The sequence below is a fragment of the Austrofundulus limnaeus genome, unplaced genomic scaffold (assembly GCF_001266775.1).
Source record: "Austrofundulus limnaeus strain Quisiro unplaced genomic scaffold, Austrofundulus_limnaeus-1.0 Scaffold153, whole genome shotgun sequence".
Classification (NCBI taxonomy): Eukaryota; Metazoa; Chordata; class Actinopteri; order Cyprinodontiformes; family Rivulidae; genus Austrofundulus; species Austrofundulus limnaeus.
This window is the reverse complement of record NW_013952555.1, coordinates 1,251,450-1,263,673: the sequence shown is the minus strand read 5'-3', so window position 1 is coordinate 1,263,673 and position 12,224 is coordinate 1,251,450. Positions and strand designations below refer to the sequence as shown.

At 40.1% G+C, this 12,224-nt stretch overlaps 1 protein-coding gene across 1 annotated transcript in view; it reads right to left on the bottom strand.

The window, feature by feature from the left end:
* Nucleotides 1-164: 164 nt before the first annotated feature.
* The window catches only part of cilp2 (cartilage intermediate layer protein 2), a 24,631-nt gene continuing 12,571 nt past the window's right edge, over nt 165-12,224 (bottom strand). Inside the window, exons 2-8 of the mRNA XM_014016773.1 lie at nt 11,566-11,835; nt 11,262-11,444; nt 10,543-10,698; nt 10,140-10,457; nt 9,673-9,781; nt 9,347-9,504; nt 165-3,675 (exon numbers count right to left, since the gene is read on the bottom strand). Of these exons, the coding sequence (XP_013872227.1) occupies nt 1,259-3,675; nt 9,347-9,504; nt 9,673-9,781; nt 10,140-10,457; nt 10,543-10,698; nt 11,262-11,444; nt 11,566-11,835 (3,611 nt within the window). The 3' untranslated portion in view covers nt 165-1,258. The remainder of the gene's footprint in view (nt 3,676-9,346; nt 9,505-9,672; nt 9,782-10,139; nt 10,458-10,542; nt 10,699-11,261; nt 11,445-11,565; nt 11,836-12,224) is intronic.

Sequence of the window (12,224 nt, the reverse complement as noted above, 5' to 3'; positions counted from 1 at the left end):
GTGTATATATACAGTATATTCTTTTTTCTTTTTTTTTTCATTTATAGTAGGGCCCGACCTCGGATGCCTATAGCCTTGTAGATTCAGAGATTGCGAAAATATCAATTTATTATGTTTGTATAAAAATCACCAAGTTCATTTGAATAATTTAAACTCTGCTCAGCTAGGTTTGGAAGTGTGTGTGTGTGGGGGGGTAGTTTGGGAATCACTGACTTATAGTATGGTATTACTTATGTTATTTGTGCAAAAATGTAGAAAGAACAAAAAGGCTGGTTTCTCTTCAGAAACAGTAATTTACCATGGTGCCTTACTATGCCTATAGCATGTTGAATGTGACTAATTCTCAGGTTTTGTTACGGTTATTGCTGTCAATATAAACTGAGCTCACAAACACACCAACAACAAACACGTAATCTCCTGAATGGCTCTACTACTGTTGAAATGAAATACTGACAAAGATATTGTTTGAATAATATTTTGTTTGCTAAAAAGATTATTTAAAATGTGCAAAAGAAAATGAAAAATTTACAGTACCTCACAGTCACTTTTCTTCAATTGAAACAGACTGATACCAAAGTGATACATCTTGTACATGTTAAGCTAGTGTGGAAGCACATTTGGCTGAGTCACAGTTGGCAGGTATGACAAACTTAACAAAAATATTTTTAGACTTGTCTATTGTGTGAAATGGTGAATACAGGCACAGTGATGGCTGTAAACAGAAAGAACCATCATCTTGTTTTTGGGGGATATTGAAAGCATTTAGCTCATTGGATTCAGTCTACCATAGTATTTAGAACAATTGTGAAGGACTGATTTCAACTGAGTCAGCTAAGTGTAATCCCACAAATAAATTTAATAAATGCTCTAATGTTAACAGCTGATATTGTCTATTAATTCACAAAATTWGAACAGAGCCACTGAAATAAATACCAGCCAACAAGGTCCAAAATCTTAAATGATATTTGCTTTTTATGTGGAAAGTAAGGTTATACACTCTATCCTTCAAGTTTCTTCTCAACTAATGATCAGTCATGATTGATGATTTTGCTTGAATGTCTATTTCCGTTTAGTGTTCATTGTCAAAAAGGAATTCCTACTTTTCAAWAGACAGACAATTTTATGCTTTTGTTTTAATTCTACAAATCAACCTTCAATAAAAAACACTAACAGAAAACAAAGGAAGAAAAACATTTTGATACTGCTATCAGTGTAAACATAGATCAGATATTCTTTTCAAACCTATTTCTTGGCACTTCTATTGGCGCTGCTGTGYTCGCATGGACGCTCTTCTTCTGGTTGTTGAGCTAACTCTCCGACTTTGGGTCCTCCCTYGTTGCTCTGCAGGATAAGCCACAACCTGAGAAGAGGATCTCCTTGCCTGCACACCCTCCAGTTCCCTCATATCCCTTGCCATCTGAGACAGTGTCTGACCTGGGTTGGTTTGCAGACGCTGGAAGAGGCTTTCCCTGTTTATTTTCTTTTCTAGACAGTTGAAGGTCACTGCAACGCCGTAATCGGACTTCATTTCTCTGGAGAAACCATCTGACGTTCCATCAAAGCAGCGCCCAATGGCRATCTCTTTGGCTACCCTAGGGTTCTGGTCTGTGACTGTGTAGATGCCATAGTTGTGTCCCAATGGATCAACAGGCGCTAACATGGTGAATGCTTGTGACTCATTGTTGTGAGCAATTGGTGGATGTTTAATAAGGTACTCCTGTAGAAGACCATTAATACTAATTCTGCGACAGCTGCTCTGTGGACTCAGTGATATGAGAGATCTGTCCACCTCTGCCTGATCAAACAACATGCCACTACATTTGAACTCCACACAAGCAGCAGAGGTGTTGGCCTCTCGCATGTCACGAGTACTGCGAATGTCTCTAATACCATATAGTTTGCCCCTCGTCTCCGGATGTGTTCCTCCCAGGTTTCTTGATCGGATCATTATTTCCTTCTGGCCATGAATTTTAACTTTAATGTAGCATGCTCTAAATTCCTGGGGGTTAGGCCACCAGGAAAGGTAGTCTCTTGTCCATGTTGTCAAGTCATTCTCCTCAAAGGGAACAACATTGTATTCATACTTGTCCTTTTCCACTCTGAAAAATCTGAAATGATTGGCATCCACAGGAGCATTTTCACAACCTAATAAATTCTGATATGGATATATTGGTCCATTAGTCTCATCAAAATTGTTTTGATTAGGCTTTGCCAAATTAATTCTGAAGGCTGTTTTCTTCAGAGCTGGATCGTCATGATCACTACGCTGGTAATCTAGCTTGTCGAGATATGGTTGAGTCACCCCGATGACATTTGGATTCATCTTGGGAGAGGAAGGGGCTGCCTCCAGCTCTTCTCCACCTAGCATTGCTGTAACATAGGCTGTGTAAGCATCAGGCCTCATTGCATCGCAGAAGGCTGGTAAACACGCTCCATTGGGTCCAGTTAAGACACTGTCAAAGCGGCCCCATGCCCTGGGATTTGATGAATAACCAGGTTTGGGTTCTAAGTTAATCAAGCTGATTACAACACCCTCCAGCTGTTCAGAAGGTAGGAATTTGTCGCTCATGTATGCACGCACTTTCACATAACAGCGCCTGTTTTCAGGTACATCTAAATTGAACAGTCTACGTTCTCTGATCTCCATGTTGCCTATGAGGAACGTGCGCTCCTCACGTTTGCTTCGTCCATGACCACCAGCAGTGGTTGTGCTGTAGGAGAAGTCAGCCTCCTCTTCCCAGATACCTGTCTCTGGGTTTAAGGACCACAACTTCATTTCAGGAATGTGCTCTTGCATTTTAACATGCTGTGTATCAAGGAGGACTTGGACTTCCCCAGCTCCAAGAACTTCGTTGTTTGTTTCATCTCTAAAGTCAACTGAAAACATGCCATAGGTCCTCAAAGGAAGCATGTCACCATCGTCATTCACAAAGTTGAGATCACCAGGGGCTGCAGCTGCCRTAGTGATGTTTCTTGGATCGATGAATGTGACGCTGGCTTTCACAGTCCCCTCATAGGTCTCTCCACTGTCTTTATGGAAAGAATTGGGTGGAATGACCAACTGTCCTATGGGGTCTTCACCTTTAATTTCTCCTAAGTCAAAAAAATTGGTTTCTCCTGCATTGATATCAATTGGCATCTGCTTCCTCATCACTTTCACATTGTGATAAATTGAGCCACTCTTCTTGTCAAAAATGAACACTTTTGGAGTRTCAATAAACGTCTGAGTGGGGTCAACAAAATTTACGACTAATCTTTGAGTCTCTGGAGCAATTTGTAAAGTGAACCCTCCTTGGTATCCAGTGGTACCCACTCTTTCTTTACCAATGTAGATGTGCCCAAAACGTAAAGGGTCATCATTGTCAGCTGCGACAACTCTGCCTCGAACCAGAACAGTGGGCTGCACACAGTTTAGACAACTGCACTGTGTCACTGCCCGGATAGGGAGCTTGTAGTTACCACAATYAATGATTTGATTCTCCATCTTCTGGACTCCACAGCAGAGCCCAGCTCCATCTCTGCAGTGCATGTCAAAGTCGAGGGAACCGGCACATTTGTTGAGAGGACAGCGACCAGCATTGTAGTATTTGGAGGCGGTTCCAGGTTGAACGCAGTCCATTGGTAGTCTGATGAGGTGTGACTCAGGGGTGGAATTGCATGCTGGTGTTCCTTCAGCTGTGATAAAGATGATAAAGTACATTAAGCTGTTGATCTAAAAAACTTGAACCAATAAAGTGAAAAAATTTTGATGCACTTATTTTTATCTGAAAAACAAATTAAATGAATTAAACCTGCTAGTCAAAAGCACAACTTCATATGGGGATTCATAAGCATTTTAAAACAAAGAAACCAGATTTCTTATCTGTAGAAGACATTTCACTTTCAAATTTGGGACCTTTTTCAATTTAAAACTGGAACTGGGATCTCATGCAGTTTAAAGATTGGAATGCTGGACTTTATTTATTAAATCTCCTCAGATACATAGTGAAACATCTGCAATGACAGATTAGATGCCCACTTGCTTTGTTTTAATATTTTTAAGAATTCCTATTTTGTCCTGGGTGACTGAGAATTTACACCATGTTCTTGTTTTTGCCGTAATCTGACAGAACTTCTGATGGACTGTGAGACATTGTTGAGTATGCTGTAATTGCATATTAGAGTAATAGGAATAAGACTGATGTAAAACAAATAAATTATTTTTTATTTCAGTTTGAGTAATTTATGAGTTTGTATTATAAACACACACTCATAGAATGCCTGCATGACATGAAAGTATCTAAAGGCTCTCGTCAGTCCTATATTAAGGTWTGTTCTGGCCACCTTGGTGTGTCTTCTAAATGGAGAAAGTTAAGGGGATAGGTTGAACACAGCCCACTTTTAGTATGCCTCTGAGCAGCCAAGCTGCGGTGTCACGGCTGAATTATGTGCGACTGCTCACTCGTAGAATCAAACAATTTGATTTATTACCATGTGAATACTCATGATGATGCACAGCAGTTTTTTTTAGTTTAAAAAATTTTAACCACAATGAGGACTGCTAAAGCAAATTTATTTGTTGTGTTTTGGAATTGATATAAGGCAGATGTCCGTCACACATTTAAAGGGGACATATCATGCAAAATCCAGTTGAATACATTTTGTTATGTACTTGGATTCTCTAGGAGTGCAGCAAAGTTAAATATAGTCTCTCCCAGTGCTGCATAGATATCTTTATATTCTGTCTTTCATATTTTTCATCCCATGCAATTTTYTCTATATTTTATTGTGTTTTCTGAACTACTTACATTAGTATTTGCAAATAAACTTATAAATACGGTCTGTTCTCGCCAATTACAGTTGGGTTGTCTTCATTCTCCTCTGGTTCTGGGTCAGACTCTGGCTCCAACATGTAAGGTTGGATAGACAAGTCTTCCCTTGTTGACATATTTTATCTTATTTGTAAATACAAGTTTCTACGCCACTRTATAGTTGTAAACACCTCTATCAAACTAGAATGGACCACTCTGGAAACTAGAGTGGGATAGGGTGTGAAGTGTCTAATTGGGATTTAAAGAGACRGCCTCAAAATGAGTTGATCTGAGACCCGCCTCAGAAAAGGGGTGAAAGAGGGGCTTGTGGAGTTACTATAAGGAGGAATTCAGACCAAAGCATTGCAGTTCCACTTTATTTAAACMCCAACTGAATGATTTAAATGTGGAAAAAGAAGGATTTAAAAGCATGGTATGTCTCCTTTAATGTGTCATGCTCTTCTTCAGCCCAGATGAGTTCAGCTCCACACTGCCCGCTTAATTTCTGAAAGCTTGTGTCTGTGCAGGATGTGGCTGGATTCATTTGGGATAGTGAATGACCAGAGGGATCATAAATACAAATTGGTCTGTGAGGCCATTTCACAGAACTGTTTTCTGTAAAAGCCTTACATGTCCAAGTTGGAAAGTAAAGCACGAGTGGAATTATAAATATACACAATGGTAAAGAGAATTTTTATTTACTTTCTTACAGGGAGCTGGAAAGAAAAAAAATCATTGTCTAGGCATCAAGATAATTTTTATCTATAAAGCTGTGAGTGTCAAGTACCTACTTTAGTCTATAGTCTATGATCTGTGGATAATAAATTTTGACAGTCTGTTTATTACAAAAATAGACTAATAAATTATCTGTTTTAAAAAGAAAGACATTTTCACATTTGCCATCCTGGAATAAGATTTGCGTCATTTTGTGCTCACACGCAGTGTCTCCTGCTGTGACGACTGGGAGAGCAGGGATTTGTTTGTGGCCTGAGGTAAAATGTTTTGAAGTATTTTATGTAGAACCTTCATGTGAACCTGTCTTAATGAGCATCTAAATAATAAACACAATGCAGCTCTCTGACACAAATGTGGTGACAGAAACCTGTTGAGACAGAAAAACAAAAAACTGAATTAATTTTGGGTTTTCATCTCAGTGCCAAATGCTRTGGAGATATTTTGTTTGAGGTTTTACAGTATCCAGAGCTGTCGCACACAGTAAGAAACCCTTTTGAAAGCTGAAGTTTCAACCAATGTAAATACAATAAAACTTGTGCACCAGATTGCCATGATATTTTTTTAGCCTTTTTTCGCCGTCAGTGCAGAAGCTGACTTTTTCCTTCCCTGGAGTTGCAGGATGCTGTGGTTTTATTGGATTCTTTTTAATGCATGAAATGGCTCAGKGGGTGAGATGGTTGGAGCTCAGCGCTGGCATTCATTCCTCTTAAAGTTTGTGTTCAGTCTCTGCAGCCGCTGCTCTTTATACAGCAAACTAATTTGTGGTTGTTTGGTTTTTGTCAGTGGTTTTACTTGTGGAGGACTAAATATACCAATTTAATTAAAATCAGTTTATTTRTCTAGCACAATTTCACAACAAAAGTCATCTCACTGTACAAAAACATTCACATGCATTATAAAATACTGATTAGTAAAGGTTGTCTAACTAAAGAAGCCAGAAGATTGCTAGCCTGGCCCTTGCCTTCCTATGCAGTTCTGCTCAATTCTAGTTTCCCTTCACTGCTCYGTCTGGGACTTCTCCCATTGAGAAGGATTTTGCTGGCAGATTTTTAGCCGGGCCAATCAGAGAAGAGAACGTCAATTTTCTGAACAGTGTCTGCTTGTAGTTTATTTTACCTCGGCCAATCAGCAAACAGAAGGAGTTTTGAACGAGGTTGATTTTCTGCACAGTGTCTGCTAGTTATTTTAGCATACAGCAGTGGAGGAAGTGAATGAAGCCAGTCTGTGTTGATTAGGCTTCCAAATTAAAATAAATTTGTCTGACAAAGCAGCAGCTCTCATTTACAGTCATCTTATTCGGCTCGGTATATTTCTCCTGTCAGTAGGGTTGTTTACAGCRCACGCGATTTCTGGTTAGCTTCTTAGCTTAGCCTCCTTCACAGCGACATACGTCGCAGCCAACTGATCCAATCATTTTAAACTTCAGCAGAGGCCACCCCTCCAGCAAGAAATCGATTCTCTATGCATCAAGTCCAGACCCTAGTATGAAGCAAAGTGAAGGACAGGGTCTGGATTAAACCAGGCTAGAAGATGGCATCACATCTTCACTTTGTCACGATCTGGCCAAAAACATGCATGTAAGGTTGCCTTCTGAACCAGGCCTCCCTTTCAAAATAGATCTGTGATCTCACTGGGATTTGCCGGATAAATACAGGTTAATAAAATAATTAAAATAAAATCTCCCATCGTGAGCGGCACATTGACCACAGTAGAAAGTGAAAACTCTTTTAACACAAAGAAACCTCCATCAGAACCAGCCTCAGACAAATACAGAATGGTTGGTCCAGCTTTCAACCTCCTAGAGGAGTTAGCTCGCCATCCTTGGTTGGCGCAGTCATGAGGTAGCCTGGCCCTTGCCTTCCTACGCAGTTCCACTCAATTCTAGTTTCCCTTCTCTGCTCCGTCTGGGACTTCTCCCACTGAGATGGATTTCGCTGGCAGATTTTTAGCCGGGCCAATCAGGAAAGAGAACGTCAATTTTCTGCGCAGTGTCAGCTTGTAGTTTATTTTACGTGGACCAATCAGCAAACAGAAGGTGGGGTTTTGAATGACGTCGATTTTCTGTGCAGTGTCAGCAAGTTATTTTAGCATACGGCAGTGGAGGAAGTGAATGAAGTCTGTCTGTGTCGATGAGGCTTCCAAATTAAAATTAATTTGTCTGACAAAGCAGCAGCTCTCATTTACAGTCGTCTTATTCGGCTCTGTACTTCTCTCCTCTCAGTAGGGTTGTTTACAGCAGTGGTTCCCAAAGTTGGGGTCAGGACCCCATGTTGGGTCCTGAAACATCGAGGTGGGGAAGAAAAGATTTCATTAAAAAATTCTAATAACTTTTCCTTATTACAGAGGAGTGTGGTTAAGATTGTTAAGATGTTCCTATGCCCTTGTTTATTTGATCTGACTTCAATGTATAACAGCCAAATGTAGTTGGAGGCGCAGGTCTCTGCTGCTCTTTTATTGGTCAGAAGCTCAAAAAGTTTGGGAACCACCGGTTTACAGCACACGTGATTTCTGGTTAGCTTCTTAGCTTASCCTCCTTCACAGCGACAACACATATATGCTTCAGCAGAGGCCACGCCTCCTGCAAGAAACGATTCTCCATGCATCAAGTCCAGACTCTTGTACGAAGCAAAGTGAAGGACAGGGTCTTGTTTTAACCAGGCTAGTCATGAGGAGAAAAAAAGTTGTTTTGGAGCACTTCATGGATTGTGACCACCTGATCCAGAGAGCCCAGCTCCTCTGCCTCATTTATCAGCCAAATCACCCTGTCAGCACCGAGACACCCTCCAGCACCAACCAAGTCACCAAGTCCCTCTCCAGAGGAAGATCAGCCTTCTATGATTATCTGTGTGTTTTGGTTACTTATTGGTAGTTGTTTGAATTTGTTTTTAGATTTATTCCCTTCATGGTGAGTTTTATTCTACTTCTGTATGGTTCTGTTACTTGTGTTTTTGTCCTTGTGACATTAGTTTCTCTAAGTCATTTGATAAATCCTTGTTCCTCCTGAGACTGTAGCTGTGTTTCCATCCAATTTTAATTCGAATTTTGTGAATTTTTAAAAATTCGCAAAAAGGAGAAAAAAACAAATAAATGCAAATCAGACACATTTTCAATTGGCTGGAAGCGAATCAATTATGTCAGAGGCATGAGTGTAGTAAACAGGAAGTAAAAGTCGCATCTCAGGAAAATGGAGAGAAGTTATCGGGAAAGTTGTATTTTTTCCGTCATATCAACTAGTTTTGGTGATGTTACATGCTGTCTGGAGACGTAGAGAAAGAAATRCATTTTTCTTCACATTACAGGAATAACTGAAAATATGCCGACAGCGGGAGGAGGGTCCAGCTGCAGTCGCGGCTGCAGTTGCTCTGGTACCGGTGCCAGTTTCGGACAGAMAGAGAGAACAGCTGATCAACATGTTAGGTAAATGTTCGCTACGTCAGAACTTTTTCGGCAAATGTGTTTCCATCTGTCCTTTTGCGCAAGTCTTTTTCTAAAAAAACACAAAAAACACCTCAAGCGAGCGTATCAACTTTTATGCAAATTAGAGGAAGTTTTTCCGAATCATGCCATTTCCATTCACCTTTTCTGATGCGATACTTCAAAATGCGCATTAAAAATCCTTGATGGAAACACGGCTTGTGTAAAGTTTTGCTGCCTTGTCAGCATTTTTGTTTTGCTTCTTTTAATTAAGAAGTTTTTTTAGCTCTTTGTGTTTGTTTGCAATCAGGGTCAAATCTTCTGCCAATTGTGACAGAAATCTTTATTACACATGTATTWTAATAAGAATTTAATGTTTTATGTATGATAAACTGTGGTATACCTACCAATCACAGTAAGGAGGGCTGGGGTGGACTTGATGCTGCCAGCAGGGCTGCTGGCTTTGCAGTAGTACTCTCCTGAATTTTCTTGTTTTAGATTGCGGAGAATAAGATCCGCCTCATACTTGTACAGCTTTCTGTCCAGCAGAGTCCCATTGTGGTACCTGATTGCATTTTTCAATATAGGAGGACAAAACAGGAGGACGTTTGACCCACAATATCCAAGTCTAACAGTTACATCAGTGAGTGTATCAAAATCTTAATGTGATATAAATCAAAAGATAAAGTTATCAAATAGCTATATATTGTTTCAGTAGTGCTGTATATCTCACCAATAATATTTGTCAGGAACCGGTGATCCCATTGCTGTGCAGCACAAGAGCACCCGTCCTCCTTCATAACGCACCTTTTCCTCTGGGTGTTTCACAATGTAGGGCTTTTCTGTGAAAAGCAAAGAGCAAATCTTATGACCCTGACTGTTGTGAATAGTGAGGCACAGGGTAGACTTCTTTAAACTCAACCATGTGTACACTTTATTCTTACATTGGTCTCCTTGGACATGAAAAATTGTTATTGAGAGATTTGCTTTTTCAGAACCAGAACAGTTGTATTTTATGGGGTTTTCTTGCAACCAAAGAAGTGGTCTGGACTATGTMAAACCTTTCATAAAAGTTTTAGTCTGGTTTGTAGTTGGTACATATTTCCATTCAGTCTGGAACTATGATTGATACAGCAATAAAAATCCAAACACWAAATACTAAAAACACAATATTTAATGACTCTGGTCATTGGCACTCACCTGCTGATCTGAGCACAGCTTGCAACCTGGACACCCCTGTAGCATTACTGGATGTAGAGACGTTGACTGGGGCAAACTTCTCCTTSCTGATGGTGATCAAGCTTGAGCTGGAGGAGCAGATTCCTTCAAGCCTGAACTGTCCTTTATTGTCCGTAGTAACACGGATGACATYAGGATGGCTGGCCAGAGCTACTGTGGCGCCTGCTATGGGGAATCCAGTCACACTTTGGACATCTCCGTACAGCTCGTGGCCAACACAAACACAGATGCTGCAGTCCTCACTAGGACGGCCTTCTGTGCAAACACGCTGGCATTTTGCTGTTTGTCAAGTAACATACATGAGTGTCAAAGACATCAAACAAATGAGTCTAAAAACTTCTAAATGCAGTGGGAGTTAGTGTACCTGGGCATGGATTTTTTCCACACTTCTGGACTTCAACAGCTCGTCCTTTACAGTGAACTGTCGCTGATGTCCTCACACAGGTTCTTCTTCTGGTCCGGCGACCTCCACCACATGTTGCTGAACATGTCCCCCAGACACCCCATGGATGCCATTTGGCTAATTGCATAAAATTACACATTATAATTTGTTTTTGACATTTCGCCATTGTATTTGTGATTAAACTTTAAACAGTGGATCAAACTGTYTTCTCTGTAAACAGTGGGGAGCATATTAGAACAAAACTGGTCCAATTATACTGTTTTCAGCTTTAAATAAATAACTATTATAATATTACTATTACAACTGGACTATTCAAGAACTCTTGAACAATATAATGGAAACGTTTTGCAACAGAATATATTCAGCACTGAAGCTGTTTTCCCTAATAAGCAGATAATGGTATTTTTCAAAGTTGAAGGCCCTAAACTGTAACCTAAACTGACAATATTCTAGCTTTGGAAAATGTTATGTTTAGAAAATAAAAAGCAAGCTTAAATTACTGCTGAGTTTTATGCAAACAAAATCTTGTTCCTTAAAATATATTTGTTGTCCACTTTATTGATTTATGAATAATTCTCCACTTGGATTTCAGTGATAAGTGTTGACATGGTKAATAATTTGACAAACGAATATGAATTGTTTTACTTTACCAATTTATTGTCATCATTTACTGTCATTACCTGTGCATGGTGGGCTGGAGCACTCCCTCCTCTCTGAATGGTGTCCCTGGCATGCTGGCACAAACAGAAGAGGCATGGGCTGAGCACTCACACATTTCCTCTTCCGAACCTGGACTCCCACATCATCACAAGTAGTGGTGGAACAGGGTCCCCACTCACTCCAATCAGTCCAATAACTCTGCACTGCACACACACACATATTAAAGAGATTAATCTTACGTTGAGCGCTTTGATCATGTACAACTTTTTTAAACAGCATGTAATTGTGTGACTTCCAATATGGTCYTCCTGTCACCAGGATTACCTGGAGGACATTGAAAGCGAACATGGTAGTTGGAGCAGATGTGGCCATACGGCTGTTCTTTGTTGATGCACCAGAAGCCCTTCTCCAAACTTGAGTGGACCACTTCCCCGGTGTCTGCAGCTGCCACCCAATCTGTGGTGCGAGCCTCCATGGCTGTAGGGCGAGAACAAATTCGYTCTCTGTAGTAGAAACGAATCGCCTCCAGACGCTCATAGTCCCCATTTCCACCMGGATGGTCGATGTTGAACCAAGGCGTCCACTCAGTCACACCTTGGAGCACACAGAAAGAAGGCATAAACAAACAAAGAGAAACAATAAAACTAGAATTATCTATGAAGGTAAAATAAAACATCATGGCTCCAGYATGTGGTTTATTTTTTATGTTATGGTTTATTGTAAATGCTGAAACYATTCACTTAGCAGCACAAGCCAAGCTTTCATAACTTCTTTCTCTCATGTCGGTCCCAAGTTCAGGCAAATGGTGAGGGCTAGGTCAGAAAAGCCATTCAGTATAAAACACTTTGGCCAAAGCAAACATTCAAGTTTATTCATTTTGTTGTTCAAGGAGTTAAACCTTTGTATTTTTCTTTTTCTTATAAACTAAAGATTATTTTTGAATGAATTTATTTATTTGAGAAAAGGAGCAGATATAATAAGAT